The sequence below is a fragment of the Sus scrofa genome, chromosome 5, assembly GCF_000003025.6.
Source record: "Sus scrofa isolate TJ Tabasco breed Duroc chromosome 5, Sscrofa11.1, whole genome shotgun sequence".
NCBI classification, from domain to species: Eukaryota; Metazoa; Chordata; class Mammalia; order Artiodactyla; family Suidae; genus Sus; species Sus scrofa.
The window spans coordinates 11451153-11468892 of record NC_010447.5 but is presented as its reverse complement, the minus strand read 5'-3'; the positions used below and the strand labels follow the sequence as shown (position 1 = coordinate 11468892).

Genomic DNA, 17740 nt, shown 5'->3' with positions numbered 1-17740 from the left:
TGAGCAAGGTCAGGGATCAAACCCGCAACCTCATGGTTCCTGGTCAGATGCATTAACCACTGAGCCACAACAGGAACTCCCCCAGCACCACTTATTGAGGAGACTGTCTTTTCTCCATTGTATGTTTTTGCCTCCTTTGTGGTACTTTAGTGTACCACAGGTGTGTAGATTTACTTCTGGGCTTTCTATCCTGTTCCGTTGATCTCAATGTCTGTTTCTGTGGCAGTACCATCTGTGTAGATTGCTGTAGCTTTTAGTACAGTCTGAAGTCTGGGATCCTGATTCCTCCAGCTCCTTTTTTTTTTAACATTTTGGCTATTTGGGGTCTTTTGCATTTCCATACACATTTTAAAATTTTTTGTTCTAGTTCTCTGAAAAATACCATTGGTAATTTCACTGGGAGCGCACTGAGTCTGTAGATTCCTTGGGTGGTATTGTCCTTTTGCAAATACTGATTCTTTCTTCCAGTCCAAGAACTCGGTGTATCATTCCATTGGTTCATGTCGTCTTCATTTTCTTCCATGAGAGTCTTATAGTTTGGGCATACAGGTCTTTTGCCTTCTAGATAGTATCGTTCCTAGGTATTTTTTTTTTTTGATGAGATGATAAGTGGGATTGTTTCCTTATCTTTCTTATAGACAGCCTACATATGGGGGTGGATCTTGTGTTTGTATTCATTCAGCTAGTCTGTCTTCTGGTTGGAGCATTTAAGTCATTTACATTTAAACTAATTACTGATATGAATGATCATATAGCCATTATGTACATTGCTTTGGATTAGTTTTTGTGGGTCTTCCCCTGCCCCCTTTCTCCTTTTGTTCTCTTGTGATGTAATGAATATTTTTAGGGCTGCGTTTGGATTTTTTCTTGTTTGTATGTATGTCTATTATAGATTTTTGGTTTGCGGTTACCATGAGATTTTGCTATAGCAGTTTCTATACAACATGATTGATTTAAGTTGCTCATCTTTTAATCTCAAGTGCGTTTAAAATATCCTGCATTTGTACTCTCCTCCTCTCATGGTTACTGGTTTTTGTGGAGTATTTTGTGTGTGGATGATTTCCTACCTTCACTGTAAGTTTGCCTTTGCCTGTGAGCCTTTCCATTTCATAATGATCTTGTTTCTAGTTGTGGCCTTTTCTTTTCTGCTCAGAGAAATTCCTTTAGCATTTGTCATAAAGCTGGCTGGGTGGTAATGACTTCTTTTAGCTTTGTCTTGTCTGTGAAGGTTTTGTTTTCTCTGTCAACTATGAACAAGCGCCTTTCTGGGTAGACTGTTCTTGGTTGTAGGTTTTCCTTCTGTCATCTCTTTGAATATATTGTGCCACTCCCTTCTGGCCTGCATAGTTTCTACTACAAAAGCAGCTGATAGACTTACGAGGATTCCCCTGGAGGTTATTTGTTGCTTTCAATATTTTCTTTGTCTTTAAAGTTGGTCAGTTTGATTGCTATGTGTCTCAGCCTGTGCCTCCTTGGGTTAATCCTGTATGGAACTCTCTGAGCTTCCTGAAATTGGGCAAATGTGTCCTTTCCCATGTTGAAGAAGTTTTCAGGAGTTCCCATGATGGAAAGGTGGAAATGAATCCGACCAGGAACCATGAGGCTGTGGGCTCAATTTGTGGCCTTGTTCAGTGGGTTAAGGATCCAGTCTTGACATGAGCTTTGATGTAGGTTGCAGACACAGCTTGGATCTGATGCTTCTGTGGCTGTGGTATAGGCTGGGAGCTATAGCTCCAATTGGACCCCTAGCCTGGGAACCTCCATATGCCATGAGTGTGACCCTAAAACCATAAAAAAGCAAAAAAAAAAAAAAAAAAAAAATTTTCAGCTTGTAACTCTTCAAATATTTTCCCAGGCCTCTTCTCTCTCTTTTCCTTCTGGGACTCACATAATGTGTTTGATGGAGTCCCAGAGGTCTCTTAAACGACCCTGATTTTTTTCATTCTGTATTCTGTTCCATGGCAGTGATTTCTACCACCCTGTCTTCCAGCTCACTGATTCATTCTTTTGCTTCACTTATTCTTCTTTTCACTCAATGAATTTTATTATGTTCATAGCTGTACAACAATCATCACAACCAAATTTTATAGCATTTCCACCCCAAACATTCAGTGCATCTCCCCACCCCCAACCTGTCTCCTTTGGAAACCATAAGTTTTTCAAAGTCTGTGAGTCTGTGTGTGTTCTGCAAAGAAGTTCATTCTGTCCATTTTTCAGGTTCCACATGTCGGTGAAAGCATTTGATGTTGGCGTCTCACCATCTGACTGACTTCACTTAGCATGATAATCTCTAGGTCCATCTATGTCGCTAAAAATGCCTTTATTTCGTGCCTCTTAATGGCTGAGTCATACTCCATTGTGTATATGTACCACATCTTCTTTGTCCACTCCACTGTTGATGGACATTTAGGTTGTATCCATGTCTTGGCTATTGAAAATAGTGCTGCCATGAACATCGGAGGAGTACGTGTGTCTTTGCGAGTCGTGGTTATCTCTGGATAGACGCCCAGGAGTGGGATTGCTGGATCAAATGGGAGTTCTACTTTTCGTTTTCTGAGGCATCTCCATCCTGTTTTCCACAGTGGTTGCACCAATTTCCAATCCCACCAACAGTGTAATGGGGTTCCCTTCTCTCCACACCCTCTCCAGCACTTAGTGTCTGTAGACTTTTTGATGGTGGCCATGCTGGCTGGTGTGCAGTGGTGGTACCTCACAGTGGTTTTGATTTGCCTTTCTCTAAAAATGAGTGACGTTGAACATCTTTTCATGTGTTTTTCGGCCATCCGTTTGTCTTCTTTGGAGACCTGTCTGTTTAGATCTTCTGCCCATTTTTTTGATGGAGTTGTTCGGTTTTTTTGGTATGGAGCTGCAGAAGCTGTTTATAAATTTTGGAGATGAATCCCTTGTCAGTAGCTTCATTTGTAAAGATTTCCTCCCATTCTGTGGGTTGTCTCTTCTTTTTGCTTAGGGTTTCCTTTGCTGTGCAGAAATGTTTGAGTTTGATTAGGTCCCATTTGTTTATTTTTGTTTTTACTGTCATGACTCGAAGAGGTGGATCTGAGAAGATGTTGCTGTGGTTTATGTCGGAGAGTGTTTGGCCTATGTTTTCCTCGAAGAGTTTTATAGCGTCTGTCTTCTATCTAGGTCTTTAATCCATTTGGAGTTTCTTTTTGTGTATGGTGTCAGGGAGTGTTCTAATTTCGTTCTTTTCTGTGTGGCTGTCCAGTTTTCCCAGCACCACTCTTGAAGGGGCTGTCTTTTCTCCATTGTATGTTCTTGCCTCCTTCGTCATAGATTAGTTGGCTGTAGGTTTGCGGGTTTAATTCTGGGCTCTCTATCCTGTTCCACTGATCAGTATTTCTGTCTTGTGCCAGTACCGCACAGCTTTGAGGATTGTTGCTTGGTAGTATAGTCCGGAGTCTGGGAGCCTGATTCCTCCAGCTCCGTTTTTCTTTTTCCGGATGTCTTTGGCTATTCTGGGTCTTTTGTGCTTCCAAACACACTTTAAAATATCTTGGTTGAGATCTGTGAGAAACGTCCTTGGTACTTTGGTAGGGATTGCATTGAATCTGTACATTGCCTTGGGTAGTATCGTCATTTTGGTAATATTGAGTCTTCCAACCCAAGAGCATGGTATGTCTTTCCATCTGTTTGTGTCATCTTTGATTTCCTTATCTCGGTGTCCTATAGTTTTCAGAGCACAGGTCTTTTATCTCTTCAGGTAGGTTTCCTCCTGGGTGTTTTCTTCTTTTGGATGCGATGGTAAACGGGACTGCTTCCCAAATTTCTCTTTCCGATCTTTCATTGTTCGTGTATAGAAATGCCGTCGATTTCTGCGTATTGATCTTGTATCCTGCGACTTTGCTGAATTCCTGGATGAGCTCTGACAGTGTTCGGGTGGAGTCTTTGGGATTCGCTAGGTATAGTATCATGTCATCTGCAAACAGTGATAGTTTTACTTCTTCCTTTCCAATTTGGATTCCTCTTAGCTCTTTTACTTCTCTGGTTGCTGTGGCTAGGACTTCCAAAACTAGGCTGAAGAGTAGTGGCGAGAGCGGGCATCCTTGTCTTGTTCCTGATGTCAGTGGGAATTCTTTGAGCTTTTCGCCATTGAGAATGATGTTCGCTGTGGGTTTGTCATAGGTGGCCTTTATTACGCGTTGAGGTAGGTTCCCTCTATGCCCACGTTCCGAAGGGTTGTTATCAGAAATGGGTGTTGGATTTTGTCAAAGGCTTTTTCCGCGTCTATCGAGAGGATCATAGGGCTTTTGTTTTTCAGTTTTTTCATGTGGTGTATCACACGGATGGATCTGTGGCTCTAGAAGACCCCTTGCGTCCCTGGGACAAATCCCACTTGATCATGATGTGCAGTCCTTTGAATGTATTGTTGGATGTGGTTTGCTAGTGTTTTGTTGAGGATTTTTGCACTGATGTTGATCGGTGAAATGGGCCTGTAGTTGTCTTTCTTTGTGGTATCTCTGTCTGGATTTGGCATCAGGGTGATGGTGGCCTCACAGAATGAGTTTGGGAGTGTCCCTTCCCCTGCAGTCGTTGGGAATAGTTTGAGAAGGAGAGGCGTTAGCTCTCCTCTAAATGTTTGATAGAATTTGCCCGTGAGGCCACCTGGTCCTGGACCCTTGTTTGGTGGAAGTTTTTTGATCACAGCTTCAATTTCAGTTCTTGTGATTGGTCCATTCATCTTTTCTACTTCATCTTGGTTTCGTCTTGGCAGATTGTACTTTTCTAAGAATTTGTCCATTTCTTCTAGGTTTTCTGTTGTATTGGTGTATAGCTGCATATAGTAGTCTCCCGTGATCCTTTGTATTTCGGTGATGTCCGTGGTTACTTGTCCTTTTCCATTTCTAATTTTATTGATTTGAGTCCTCTCTCTTTTTTTCTTGATAAGTCTGGCTAAAGGAGTTATCTATTTTTTTCTTTTTTTTTTTTTTTACCTTTTCTAGGGCTGCTTCCCGCGGCATATGGAGGTTCCCAGGCTAGGTGTCGAATCGGAATTGTAGTCTCCAGCCTACACTAGAGCCACAGCAATGCGGGATCCGAGCCGCCTCTGCAACATATACCACCGCCCATAGCAATGCCGGATCCTTAACCCCCTGAGCAAGGCCAGGGATCGAACCCGCAACCTCATGGTTCCTAGTCGGATTCATTAAACACTGCACCACGATGGGAACTCCTCAATTTTGTGGATCTTTTCAAAGAACCAGCTTTTTGTGTCATTGATCGTTTCTTTGCTTTCTTCCTTTCTATTTCGTTGATTTCTGCTCTGATCTTTAGGATTTCCTTCCTTCTACTCGCTTTAGGTCTCGCCTGTTCTTCTCTCTCGAGCTGCTTTAGAGGTGAAGTCAGCTTGTTTGTTTGAGCTTTTTTGTGTTTCCTGAGGTGGGCTTGTATTGCTGTAACCTTTCCTCTGACAACGGCTTTTGCTGCATCCCATAGGTTTTGCAGTGTCGTATCTTTGTTGTCATTTGCTTCTAGGTATGTTTACATTTCCTCTTTGATTTCTTCAGTGATCCATTGGTTGTTTCGTACCATGTTGTTTAGTCTCCACGTGTTTGTGTTTTTTTTTAGTTTCTTCCTTGTTGTTGATTTCCAGTCACATAACATTATGTTTGGAGAAGTTGCTTGGTATGATTTCAATTTTCTTAAGGTTTCCGAGGTTGGATTTGTAGCCCAGGGTGTGATCAATCTTAGAGAATGTTCCAGGTGCACTTGAGAAGAGTGTGTATTCTGTTGCTTTGGGATGGAATGTCCTATAAATCTCTATTAAGTCCATGTGGCCTAATGCTTCATTCAGGGCCTGTGTCTCCTGATTGATTTTCTGTCTGGACGATCTGTCCGTTGCTGTAAGTGGGGTGTTAAAGTCCCCCACTATGATTGTGTTATTGTCGATTTGTCCTTTTAAGGTTGTTAGCAGTTGCCTTATATATGGTGGTGAACCTGTGTTGGGTGCGTAGATGTTTAAAATTGTTACGTCTTCGTCTTGGATTGATGCTCTGATCATTATGTAATGTCCTTCCTTGTCTCTTAAAATATTGTTAATTTTAAGGTCTATTGTGTCTGATATGAGTGTTCCTACTCCAGCTTTCTTTTGACTCCCGTTTGCAAGGAATATTTTCTTGCATCCTCTCACTTTCAATGTGTATGTGTCCCTAGAAGTGAAGTGGGTCTCTTGAAGACAGCATGTGTATGGGTCTTGTTTTTGTATCCATTCAGCCGGCCTCTGTCTTTTGGCTGTGGCGTTTAGTCCATTCACATTTCAGGTAATGATTGATATGTTATGTTCTTATTGCCATTTTATTAACTGCTTTGGATTTGTTTTTGTTGCTCTTTTTGCTTGCCTTCGTCTCTTGTGGTTGGATGACTATCTTTAGTATTGTATTTGAGTTGGTTTTTCTTATTTGTTTGTGTATCAACTGTAGGTTTCTGGTTTGCGGCTGACCTGAAATTTTTGATAGAAAAGTCGATATACATATAGATGAGGTTGTTTTAAGGTGTTGGTCTCTGCATTGCAAGTTCATCTCCACTGTCCTGCATTTGTACCCCCCTCTTCTCATGATTTCTGATTTGGGTAGCATAACTGTGCATGGAAGATTTCCTATCTTTACTATGTATATGCCTTTACTGGTGAGCCTTGTCATTGGTGGTATTTTTGCTTCCTGTTGCTGTCCTTTTTTTTTTTTTTTTCCTGCCCAGGAACGTTCCTTTAGTATTTGTTGTAAGGCTGGCTTAGTGTTGCTGAGTTCTCTTTGCTTTTGCTGATCTGGGAAGCTTTTGAGTTCTCCTTCAAATCTGAATGAGAGCCTTGCTGTAATCTTGGTTGGCAGTTTTATCCTTTCATCCCGTTCAGTCTATCATGCCACTCCCTTCTGGCCTGCAGAGTTTCTGCTGAAAAATCTGCCGATAGCCTTCTCGGGGTTCCCTTGTATGTTACTGGTTCCTCTTCCCTAGCTGCTTTCAGTGTTTTCTCTTTAATCTTGGTCAGTTTGACTAATATATGTCTCGGTGTAGTCCTCCTTGGGTTTATTTTGTATGGTACTTGTTGTGCTTCCTGGATTGGAGTGAGTGGCTCCTTTCCCACGTTACGGAGGTTTTCGGCTGTTCTCTCTTGGAATAGTTTTTCTGTCCCCTCCTCTCTCTCTTCTCCTTCTGGCACCCCAATAATGCGGATGTTGGTGTGTTTAATGTTGTCCCAGGGTTCTCTGAGACTCTCTTCATTTCTTTTCAGGTCTGATATGACCCCTAGCCTGGGAACCTGCATATGCCACAGGAGGAAGCCATAGAAAAGGCAAAAAAAATAGATAAACACTTAGCCAGGCTTATCAAGAAAAAAGGAGAGAGGACTCAAATCAATAAAATTAAAATGGAAAAGGACAAGTCACCACGGACATCACCGAAATACAAAGGATCACTGGAGACTACCATATGCAGCCATATACCAATACAACAGAAAACCTAGAAGAAATGCACAAATTCTTAGAAAAGTACAATCTGCCAAGACTAAACCAAATGAAATAGAAAAGTCGAATGGACCAATCACAAGAACCAAAATTGAAGCTGTGATCAAAAAAATTTCACCAAACAAAAGTCTAGGACCAGGTGGCCTCACGGGCGAATTCTACCAATCATTAAGATAAGAGCTAACACCTCACCTTCTGGGACACCTCCAAACCATGACTCGAAAAGACACATGTACTCATCCAATTTTCATGGTAGCACTATTTTCAATAGCCAAGACATAGAAACAACCTAAGTGTCCATCAACAGTGGAGTGGACAAAGATGTGGTACATATACACAATGGAGTATGACTCAGCCATTAAGATGCACGAAATAATGGCATTTTTAGCAACATGGATGGACCTAGGGTTTATCATGCTAACTGAAGTCAGTCAGATGGTGAGATGCCAACATCAAATGCTTTCACTGACGTGTGGAACCTGAAAAATGGACAGACTGAACTTCTTTGCAGAACAGATGCTATCTCACAGCCTTTGAAAAACGTATTGTTTCCAAAGGAGACAGTTTGGTGTTTAGGAAGATGCACTGGGGTTGGGGGATGGAAATCTTATAATATTGGATTGTGATGATCATTGTACAACTATAAATGTAATAAATTCATTGAGTAATAATAAATCAAAAGTCTTTTTCTTGTACCTGATAATCTCCTGATCACTTAGCTGATTTTCTGAGTTTTTTTTTTTCTTTTTTCCTTATCTGAGTTATAGTTCTCTGCCTTTTCATTTTTATAGGTTTTTGGTGTGATGTCCTTTTTGCAAACAATAATGTTGTAGCCTCTCTTACTTCTGATGTCTGCCCTCTTCTGGCTGAAGTTGTGGCTTGCTGTAGGCTTCCTGCTGGGAGGGACTGGTGCCTGCCCACTGGTAGGTGAGGCTGATTCCTATCCCTCTGGTGGGTGAGGCTGTGTCTCTGGGTGAGGTTAGAGGTGGCTGTGTGCCTGGGGGGTCTTTGGGCAGTGTGTTTACTGATAGGTGGGGCTGTGATCCCACCTGGATTATTGTTTGGCCTGGGGCTTCTCAGTGCTGATGGGTGGGGCCAGATTTTCCCACAGTGGCCACCTCCAGAGAAACACATGCTCATGAATATTGCTGAGAACTTTGCCTCCAATGTCCTTCCCCTACAATGAGCCACCTTTACCCCCTGTCTTCCCAGGAGATCCTCCAAGAACTGCAGTCAGATCCAACCCAGATTCCTATGGAGACTTTGCTTTGCCCTGGGACCCAGTGCATTTGAATGTCTGTGTGCTCCTTTCAAGAATGAGGTCTCCGTTTCCCCAAGTCCCATGGAGCTCCTGCACACAAGCCCCACTGGCCTTCAAATGCCAGGTGCTCTGGGGGCTCTTTCTCCCAGTGCCAGATCCCCAGATGTGGGGATTTGACGTGGGGCTCAGAACTGTCACTCCTGTAGGTGAGTCTCTGTGATACAGTTACTTTCCAGTCTGTGGGCTTCCCACCTGGGAGGTATGGGGTTGCTTATATTGTATAATTGCCCATCCTACCTCTTGATGTGGCCTTCTCTTTGTCTTCTGGAGTAGGATATCTTTTTGAAAGTTTCCAGTCCATTTGGATGAAGGCTGTTGAGCATCTGATTGAAATTTTGTTGTTTTTATGAGAGAAGGTGAGCTCCAGTCCTTCTGTTCTGCCGTCTTAATCCCTTCTCCCGCTTCATTCATTCTGCTGTAGATTCCTTCTGTTATTTTATTCTTTAACTCTCTTTGGTTGTTTTTTATCTTTCCTAATTCTTTGCTAAATGCTTCTTGTAACTTCTTGCTCTGTATATCCACTCTCCTCCCAAATTCTCAGATCATCTTTGTGATTATATTACTTTGGACTCTATCTCAGGTAGATTGCCTGTCTGCACTTCACTTAGTTGTTCTTCTGGGGTTTTTTCTTGTTCCTTAATCCGGAACATATTCCTTTGCTGTCTTATTTTATTTAAATTTCTATTTGTCTTTTTATGCATGTGGTGAGTTAATCTTGACCTTGGAGAAATGACCCCCTGTAGGAGATATCCTATGTATACCAGCTGTACATGCTCATCTCATCACCCAAGGGCCAGGGACTAGCTGGTTCCAAAGGTAGGTTCTGACCTGTTTGTGGTCTCCTTTCTGCAAGCTGCAGGACTGTAGTTTTCTTGCTTCTGGTATTTGCCCCCCTGGTGGGTAACATTGACCAAAAGTCTTGTGCAGGTTTCCTGTTGGAGGGGCACTGGTGTATGGAGCAGGGTCTTGGCACTCTGGTGGGTAAGGCTGTGTCAAGGGGCATATGCAGACATGTTTATGGGCTCGGGAATTCTTTAGGCAGCCTGTCTGCTGATTGATGGGCCATGTTCCCACCCTGTTGGTTGTTTGACCTGAGGCTTCCCAACACTGGAGCCTATAGGCTGTTGGGTGGGGCCAGGTCTCAGTGCCAAGGATCCAAGATGTTTGCATCCAGCTGGAGTTCATGTGGCTGAACACTTTCTGCCAGCTTTTATGACCCCAGAGAGAGCCAGAGCTACCCTCCACCTCTGCAAGAGACCCTCCAAGACCAGCAGGTAGGTAGGTCTGGCCAGGCTCCTATGGAGTCACTGCTTTTACCCTGGGTCCCAGTGCATGCAAGACTTTGTGTATGCCCTCCAAGATATGTGCCTCCGTTTCCCTCAGACTTGTGGAGCTCCTGCAATCAAGCCCCACTGGCCTTCAAAGCCAAACAGTCTGGGGGCTCCTCCTTCCAATGCCAGACCCCTACACTGGGGAGGCTGGCATGGGACTCAGAGCTCATTCCTGTGGGAGAACTTCTGCAATATGGTTATTCTCCAGTTTGTGGGTCACCTATCCAGGAGTATGAGATTTGATTACATCATGAGTGTACCCCTCTTACTCTATCCCATTGGATATAGAATTTGGGGGGGCTTAGTTCTAATCTTTTATTGATGGTTGTTTAACAGTTAGTTGTAAGGTTGGTATGCTCATGAGAGGTGAGCTTTTTTTTTTTTTTTTTTTTTTTTTTTTTGTCTTTTTGCCATTTCTTGGGCCGCCCCAGCGGCTTATGGAGGTTCCCAGGCTAGGGATCTAATTGGAGCTGTAGCTGCCAGACTACACCAGAGCCACAGCAACCTGGAATCCGAGTCGTGTCTGCAACCTACACCACAGCTCACGTGCAATGCCGGATCGTTAACCCACTGAGCAAGAGCAGGGATCAAACCCGCAACCCCATGGTTCCTAGTCAGATTTGTTAACCACTGCGCCACGATGGGAACTCCATGAGCTTCTGCTTCACCAAGACAAGATGGCAAAGACCTCCCTTCTACTCCACCATCTTGTCTGACTTCCATTGGTTCATTGATTTTAATTATCTATATGCCTGTCCTTACATTTTCCTTAGTAATCAAAATTTAACTGATTAAGTTTAAAAAACTGAGTTCTGGAAGTCACCACAGTGTAATGGGCAAAGCCCACTGGAATCCCAGGAAAAATCAGATGGACTCTAGATGGTCCACCCTCTTCTTTTGTGATTAGTCTAGTTTCACTTGCCTAGAGTGAGCCCTGTGCAGAGGCCTTGCACCTAACACATTGGATGCGTGTTCCCAGCACAGAACTGCTGTGCCAGACACTCGCTGGCCACGTGCAGAAGCCAGCTTTTGTGTTCATAACCATAGTCTGGTGGGTGCAAGGTTTGCAATCATTTGAAAAAATAAGCAATTGGGTAGAATTAGGGATAAGGAGCTATCTATTGCCACCAAAGACCAGTGGGTAAGGTGACAGCTCAGTGGATGCAAGTGAGGAAGCAAGTGCATGCTGGAACCAGATGATGCACCTCAGGAACAAGCGGAGGAGGATGATTGGCAGTCATGAGAGGAGGCTCAAGGAGGAGGGGCGCTTGCAGGTTTGAGCTCCATAGACGGCACGTGGACGGCCGGAGAGGGCACAAGGACCCCTCCCTTCCGCAAGGGACTTGGGAATCAGTAGCCCCCGGGGCTTTCAAGCTCATGTCGGGTGGACGGTCAGGCAGCGCTGGGGACTGTTCCCTCGGTAGGCAGAGGACACTAGGTCCCGCACCACTTCCCCTGCACAAGGTGAACAGTCAAGCCACTGGAACTTCAGAGGTGATATCTGTGGGTCGTGAGTGGGTTTAACGGTGGCCCTCCCAAAAGGTATGCCCAGGACCTGGCCTCTGCAGCCCATAAATGGGAGCTTATATAGAAATGGGCAACTGTGCCAGCCAAACAGTGCCCTGGGGGCCCTGCCTGCAGTTCTGCTGCCTGAGCCCACACCTCGAATCAAGCGGGAGCCAAACTCCTCCCCTAAGGAAAGCCTTTTCTTCCCTTCCCTCCCACCTGCAACTGCAGGGACACGTCTTCACTGCCCTGCATTCCCACCGCCTAGCAAGGGGCCTGGCTTATGCCCAGCCTTTGTTAAAAGAGGAAGGGAGGGAGGGAGGGAGGAAGGAAAGCTGAGAGTCCTCTCAAGAGCCCCTGCTCCCACACCCACAGGCTGGGCACCAACTCTCATTCCTGCTTATAGGGCACCTGAGACGACCCTCTGTAGGGCAGGCTTTGCCTCATCTGATGATAAGGAAGCTCATGGAAGTTAGCACCTGGGCCTGGCCTCTCTACCTCAGGACCAGTTCAGGGTCCAGCCCATAGCAGGCACTCAGGAATTGAAAGGAACCGAAACTAATGAGATGTTCTTAGCATCCCTGAATCTGGCCAGTCTGCCTTTCTGCATGGCTGCCAGCCTCTACCGCAGCCTGTGCTCCAGCCGAGCTGCACCCCTGGAAGCTTCCAGATGATGTACAAAGTAGGTACCTGATGCAGAAGCAAAGCACATCCCTTCCAGGTGGCCCAGGTACTGTCCCCTTTAGGCCACCCGCCCTGGCAGACACACCCCCCCAGACACGTGTAGCACAAGATCCTCTTTATTGTGACGCTCAGTGGAAAGCATCTGTAAACCAGCTCACGGTAGTGGTGACAGCTGCAACCATGCTAAGGCACTTCCATTATATAAAAAAGGGTGGGGGTGGGAGTTCTGGTCACTCCTTTGTGACAGCAACTGGGACCTGAATTCAGAGCTTTTTAGGCAAACGTAGCTTTTATATATCATCATGATTTCTTGAGTTTGTTTCCTTTAAAAAAAAAAAATGCCTTTGCCATAAGTAAGTCTAAATGCAGCATATACAAAACAGTTAGGGGTACAGGGAAATTCAGCCACCAGTGTAGACCAGTGTAGGACAAGCTACTCTCTTCTAGACGTGGTTCCAGGAAAGGCAGTGATAAAGCCCTGGAATTTTACCATTTATTACAGGAAGAGGGAGGAAACTTTTTTTTTTTCCTTTTAAAGATCTCTGTGCAGATAGCGGAGTTCTGAACTAGACTGAGTTAACGGTGCAGATCAACTACCCTCGGGCCCCAGTCCTGGAGTAGGTTGGAGATCATGGGGCAGGGCCTCTGGCCCTTCCTACTGCTCTGGCTGTCAGACTTGGGACAAGTCCCTTAACCATTAAATACATTTGGTCCCCAAGAGTGTTGGGAGAAGCCACGGCTGGCCTTTCCAGCTTGGCCCCTAGGCCCTGTCTGCTCGGCCCAATAGCCCTGCTGCAGCAGGGGCGGGCCAGCCTCGGCAAAGGAGGGGAGGGGTCATCATTGCACTTGAGACATTTTAGAATCAGGAAGGGGACAGTGGCGCTGCCCAGCGGGGGTGGGGAGGAAGGGCCCTCCCTCCCCACCCCCAGCATCCTGTGCCCTGCACAGAGGTGGACCCCCCGGGGCCTGCTTGTGCCAGACCACCCAGAGCCCACGGGAGGGGGGGCTGGGGGGGCAGAGGGTGTGAGGTCACCGCGTGTGATTGCCAACAGCAAAGAAGGGAGAGGGGAGAGCTGGTGGCGGAGGCGGGGGAAGGTGACAATTCTTCTGGGGCGTCAGGCTATCAAAACTCCTTAGTCTGAAGAAAAATAGATGTGTAGAAAACTCTCCTGCCCACCCCCGGTGGCCTGCCCTCCTCGCCTCACCGTCTTGTGCTTTTTGGCAAGAGAGGGTGGGAGGTCCTGCTGGTCGCTCTGTTCCCGGGCCGGGGGCCCCGGACCCTGACTCTTTGGTATCAGACTGGGTGGGAGGGGAGCGGGAGGGGCTGCAGCAGAGGAAGCCAAATGCCCTCAGGAGGCCTGGCGGGCACGGGCAGGGAGGTGCGGCCTGAGGTCCCCAGGGCCGGGGAGAGGGTGGGGTCACGGTCACAGCAGTCCCAAGAGGGAGGAGGGGGTGCTGCGGGGACTGGGGCGGGGAGGCAGCGGTGGCGTCCCTCTCGGCCAGCAGGAGAAGAGCAGGCTGTTACTCGGCAGCTTTGGCCTCAGCCCCGTCGGCTTTGCCGTCCACCTCCTCGTCTGAGCAGTCGCCGGCACCTTTCCGGCCCATTCGGCGCGGCACGACAAACGGCAGGTCCCCACGCCTGGAAGCAGAGGCAGCGAGGGTCAGCAAGGCCGGCCAGCAGCCATGGCACAGCTCACACATTTCAAAGCGACCTTTAGAGAGAAACTAGCTCCCACGGGAGAAGCCCCAGGGGCCTCCTGGGCCACACCTCCAGGAAGGACAGGAAGGCCCTCAGAGCAGGTGACCCACATGTCCTGCTTTCATTCAAAACACTAGCAGAAAACCATCAGGAAATGGGGACTGATTCAAAGTGGGGAGGCACACACGCCACGTCTGCAAAATGCCACCCTCTGGTCACTCTTTGTGCCCAACAGGTGACACCAAGAGACACAACGACTGTGCACAGCATAGGAGGACAGGCATCGCCTTCCGGTCCAGGGGAAGAAAATCATTATCACATCCTGCCTAGAATGTCTGCTCCTGCTGCTTTTCTGCTTTAAAGGAAGGATCACTGGGAAAAGGAGGTAAGCAGTGAGGGGAGTTCCCTGGTGGCACAGTGGGTTAAGGACCTGGTGTTGTCACTGCTCTGGCTCGGATCATTGCTGTAGTATGAGTTTGATCCGTGGCCCAGGAATTTCCACATGCTGCAGGTGCAGCCAAAAAAATGCCCCAAAATCAAAAAGGTAAGCAGTAATAATTTCAGCCAGAAAGGCCCTCTGCTTCAACCACTGGCTGCTGTCGGAACGTGACTCTGCTTTGAGAAAGCAAAGCAGCCCTCTCCATTTCTTCGCTGTTGGAAGAGGCCAGTATTAACTCAGCTTCTAAGCTGTGCCAGGGACCAGTATAATGCTGCAACAGAAACAGGCTTTTCAGACAGGATGGAAATAAATTACTCAGAGAGTTTACTGTGGCCACACCCTGAAGGCAAGAAGAACCAGAAAGGAGTCTCTGATTGGTACCCTCAGCATCACTGAGCGCCTTGCTCACCGACATCTGAACGAGAAAGGGGACTGACTTTATAGGAGCCTCATTCTCTAACTTCGGATTTTGGGGACAAACGAACCTCTTGAAGGAGAAAGAGGCGTGCAAAGGGGGCTGCGGGACTCACCTGAGCTTGTTCTTGAGGGAGCTGACCTCACGGTTCATGGCATCGGCGGTCTCCGTGGCATCTTCGAGCTCGCGCTGCAGCTTCCGGCGGGAGGCGTTGGCCCGCTGGGCCTCCTCCTCGGCCTCCTCCAGCTGCCGCTTGAGCTGCTTCAGGCGGGTGGACGCCTTGTCCGCCTGCGGAGATGCATGGCGGGGGACGAGGGTCAGGACTCCGCAGGCCTGCGGCCCTCCGCGCCCTCCCCCGCTGCGGGGCAGGGGCCCTGCCGCCCCACCCGCTCACCTGGTCCTTGTACTGCTCCGCGTTCCTCCGCTCATCATCCACCTGCAGCAACACGTCCTTCAGCTTCTTCTCGGCCCGACGCACCTGCTTGCAGGCTGCCTGGCGCTCCCTGCGAGGCACAGACACAGCAGCTCAGGGGCGTGCCCTCTTTTGGATGGGCTGGTTGACAAACCACAAGCCGGACAAGCCATTCCCAGGGCCTCACTGGTATGTCCCCCCTAGGGAGGCCCTGATGCTGAGGAAGGACCGTCCTTACTGAACACCCGTCATGCACTCTCTCTCTTATGGGAGGTACTGGGCTTAGCCCCATTTCACAGATGAGGAAACTGAGGCTCAGCGAAGGGAAGTGACATATCTCGGGAAACACACGTGTAGCTAGGAGAAGGGGAAATCAGCTCCCATTACCCCAAAGAAGTCCAGTCTTGCTGGGCCCACAGACGGGCTGCCCGTGTGAGTGGGAATCCCACTTCCCTCCAATTCAGCCAGCAGAGACAGTCACCAGGCCCCCTAACTTTCGAGGCAGGCCATGGGCTCCTATTCCAACTCGCAAGCCCTAGCAAAGGGCCGCAGGGAAGGGATGAGACCCATCAGGTTGGAGGGAAACAGCCTCGGGAACTCAGGGACAGGAACAGAGAGGCGCCCGTGATCATGCCAGGCCATGGCAAGGGGCACTCACTTGGTCTCGTTGTCCAGCTGCTCCTCCAGCTGCGCGATCTTGGCCTCGAGGGCGGCGATGGAGGCCTTGTACTTGGACTTGACGGTGCCTTCCATCTCCTGCAGCTTGACCTTGAGCTCCTTGTTCTGGCGCTCCAGCTGTTGCCGTGCGTTCTCGTTCTTCTGGGCGTGGCTGCGCTCCAGGTTCAGGTCGGTATTGATCTGGTCGATCTGCGAAAAGAAGGGCTGGTGACCTCGAGGACGGGCCCCAGGCTGGGGCAGTGGGACCCTGCAGGGCCCCCGATCACCAGGAAGGGCCCAGAAACTCCGAGAGAGAGCGCCAAGGAGACACAGGTGCCAGGACATTCTCCCTGAGCATCAGGAGGCATCCGCCACGGGCAAAGCCCTGGCCACCCACCTGCAGGTTCGCCTTCTTCAGCCTGTCGTTCACCAGCTCCGTGTTGCCCTGCTCCTCCTCCAGCTCCTCCTCCAGCTGCGCAATGCGGGCCTCCAGGCGCCGTTTCTCCTCCAACGCCAGCGCCCTGAGGTGGGCATGGGAGAAGTGAGAAGGGCCGAACCACAGGGGGTACCCCCCGCGCCCGCCTCCTCACCCCGCAGAACAGGCTGTGCCGGCCCTGCTCACCCTTTGCCGCTGCTGTTGGCAATCTCGTCCGCCAGCTCGTCCCGCTCCTGCTGGGCCTGGCGCTTCGCACGCTCGGCGGCGGCCAGCTCCTGCCGCGGGAACCCAGACCGTGACCTGCTGCGGCCTCGTGCAGCCCCGACAGCCCACCTCCTCCGTCCCCTGTCCTCTGAGCCCCCGGCCCCTCCCCTCGAAGCCCTTCCCAGGCTTGCCTCCTCCACGAAGCCCATTCTCATGAGCCCCTCTGAGGTCAAAGCTTAGGCACCAGATGTTTACATAACCCCCCTATCTCGGGGCTAAAAACTAAGCCAGGTGCTGGGGATGTTGCAAAAAATAAGGAATCATCCCGGCCGAACAGGATGCTGGCCCGTCCACATTCCGGGCAGACAGGAAGCCAGGGGGACAGGACAGGACAGAGACGTAAGCTAAGGCCAGAGAGCCAGGGCTCTGAAAGCCGGCTGGGGAGAAGGGGTTCACCCTGACCTTGAGGAGGCCTTGCCAGAGACCCACACGTGCAGAGGACACAGCCGGTCATGTCAGCCCAGATGCCTGGCCCAGCTGGGGGCCGAACCCAGCAGCCAGTGACCTCACCGCCCAGAGCCCAGGCAAGGCCTTCGCAATCTGCCTCGTGTGGGGGACGAGGTCGCCAGGGGGACACTCGGTGGGGTAAGCCTCCGGGAGGGAGCCTTCCTCGCCAGGCGCCAGCCAAGTCACGGCAGGCGGTGGTGATTAGCACAGAGCCTCATTTCACGCGAGGGAGCCTGTCCCAAGTGGTGACAGTTTAATTCACACGCAGGTTTTAATCACACCAGGGAGCCCTGCTCCTTAATGAAGCCCCGCAGGGCACTGGTTCACAAAGAAGCACCACCCCATTCCTGGAGCCTGGCCCGGCGGCCCAGGCAGGAAGGGGGAGCCTGAGCTGCCCCCTGCTGGCCAGAGGGCGGTGGCCCTGATGGTCCTGCTCCCGCAGGGCCCAGCTCACCTCCTGCAGCTGGATCATCTCGGCCTCCATGCTTTCAGCTTCTTCTCGTTCTCCTTGGCCTGTGCCAGGATCTCCTCGCGGGAGGCACGCGTGTCCTCCAGCTCCCGCATGTAGTCCTTCATCTGAGCCTGGGGGCAGGACAAGAGGCTTAGCACCCCCCCCCCACAGGGACACCCCGCCAACGGGGACTGGTGGCTGGT

The 17740-nt window shown here is 49.1% G+C and overlaps 1 protein-coding gene across 1 annotated transcript in view; it reads right to left on the bottom strand.

Annotated features, from left to right (window-relative positions):
• MYH9 (myosin heavy chain 9) overlaps nt 12418-17740 on the bottom strand; it is a 90873-nt gene continuing 85550 nt past the window's right edge. Inside the window, 8 exon segments of the mRNA XM_021091538.1 lie at nt 12418-13956; nt 14986-15158; nt 15265-15373; nt 15941-16149; nt 16337-16460; nt 16562-16650; nt 17541-17572; nt 17575-17668. Coding sequence (XP_020947197.1) covers nt 13839-13956; nt 14986-15158; nt 15265-15373; nt 15941-16149; nt 16337-16460; nt 16562-16650; nt 17541-17572; nt 17575-17668 — 948 coding nt within the window. The 3' untranslated portion in view covers nt 12418-13838.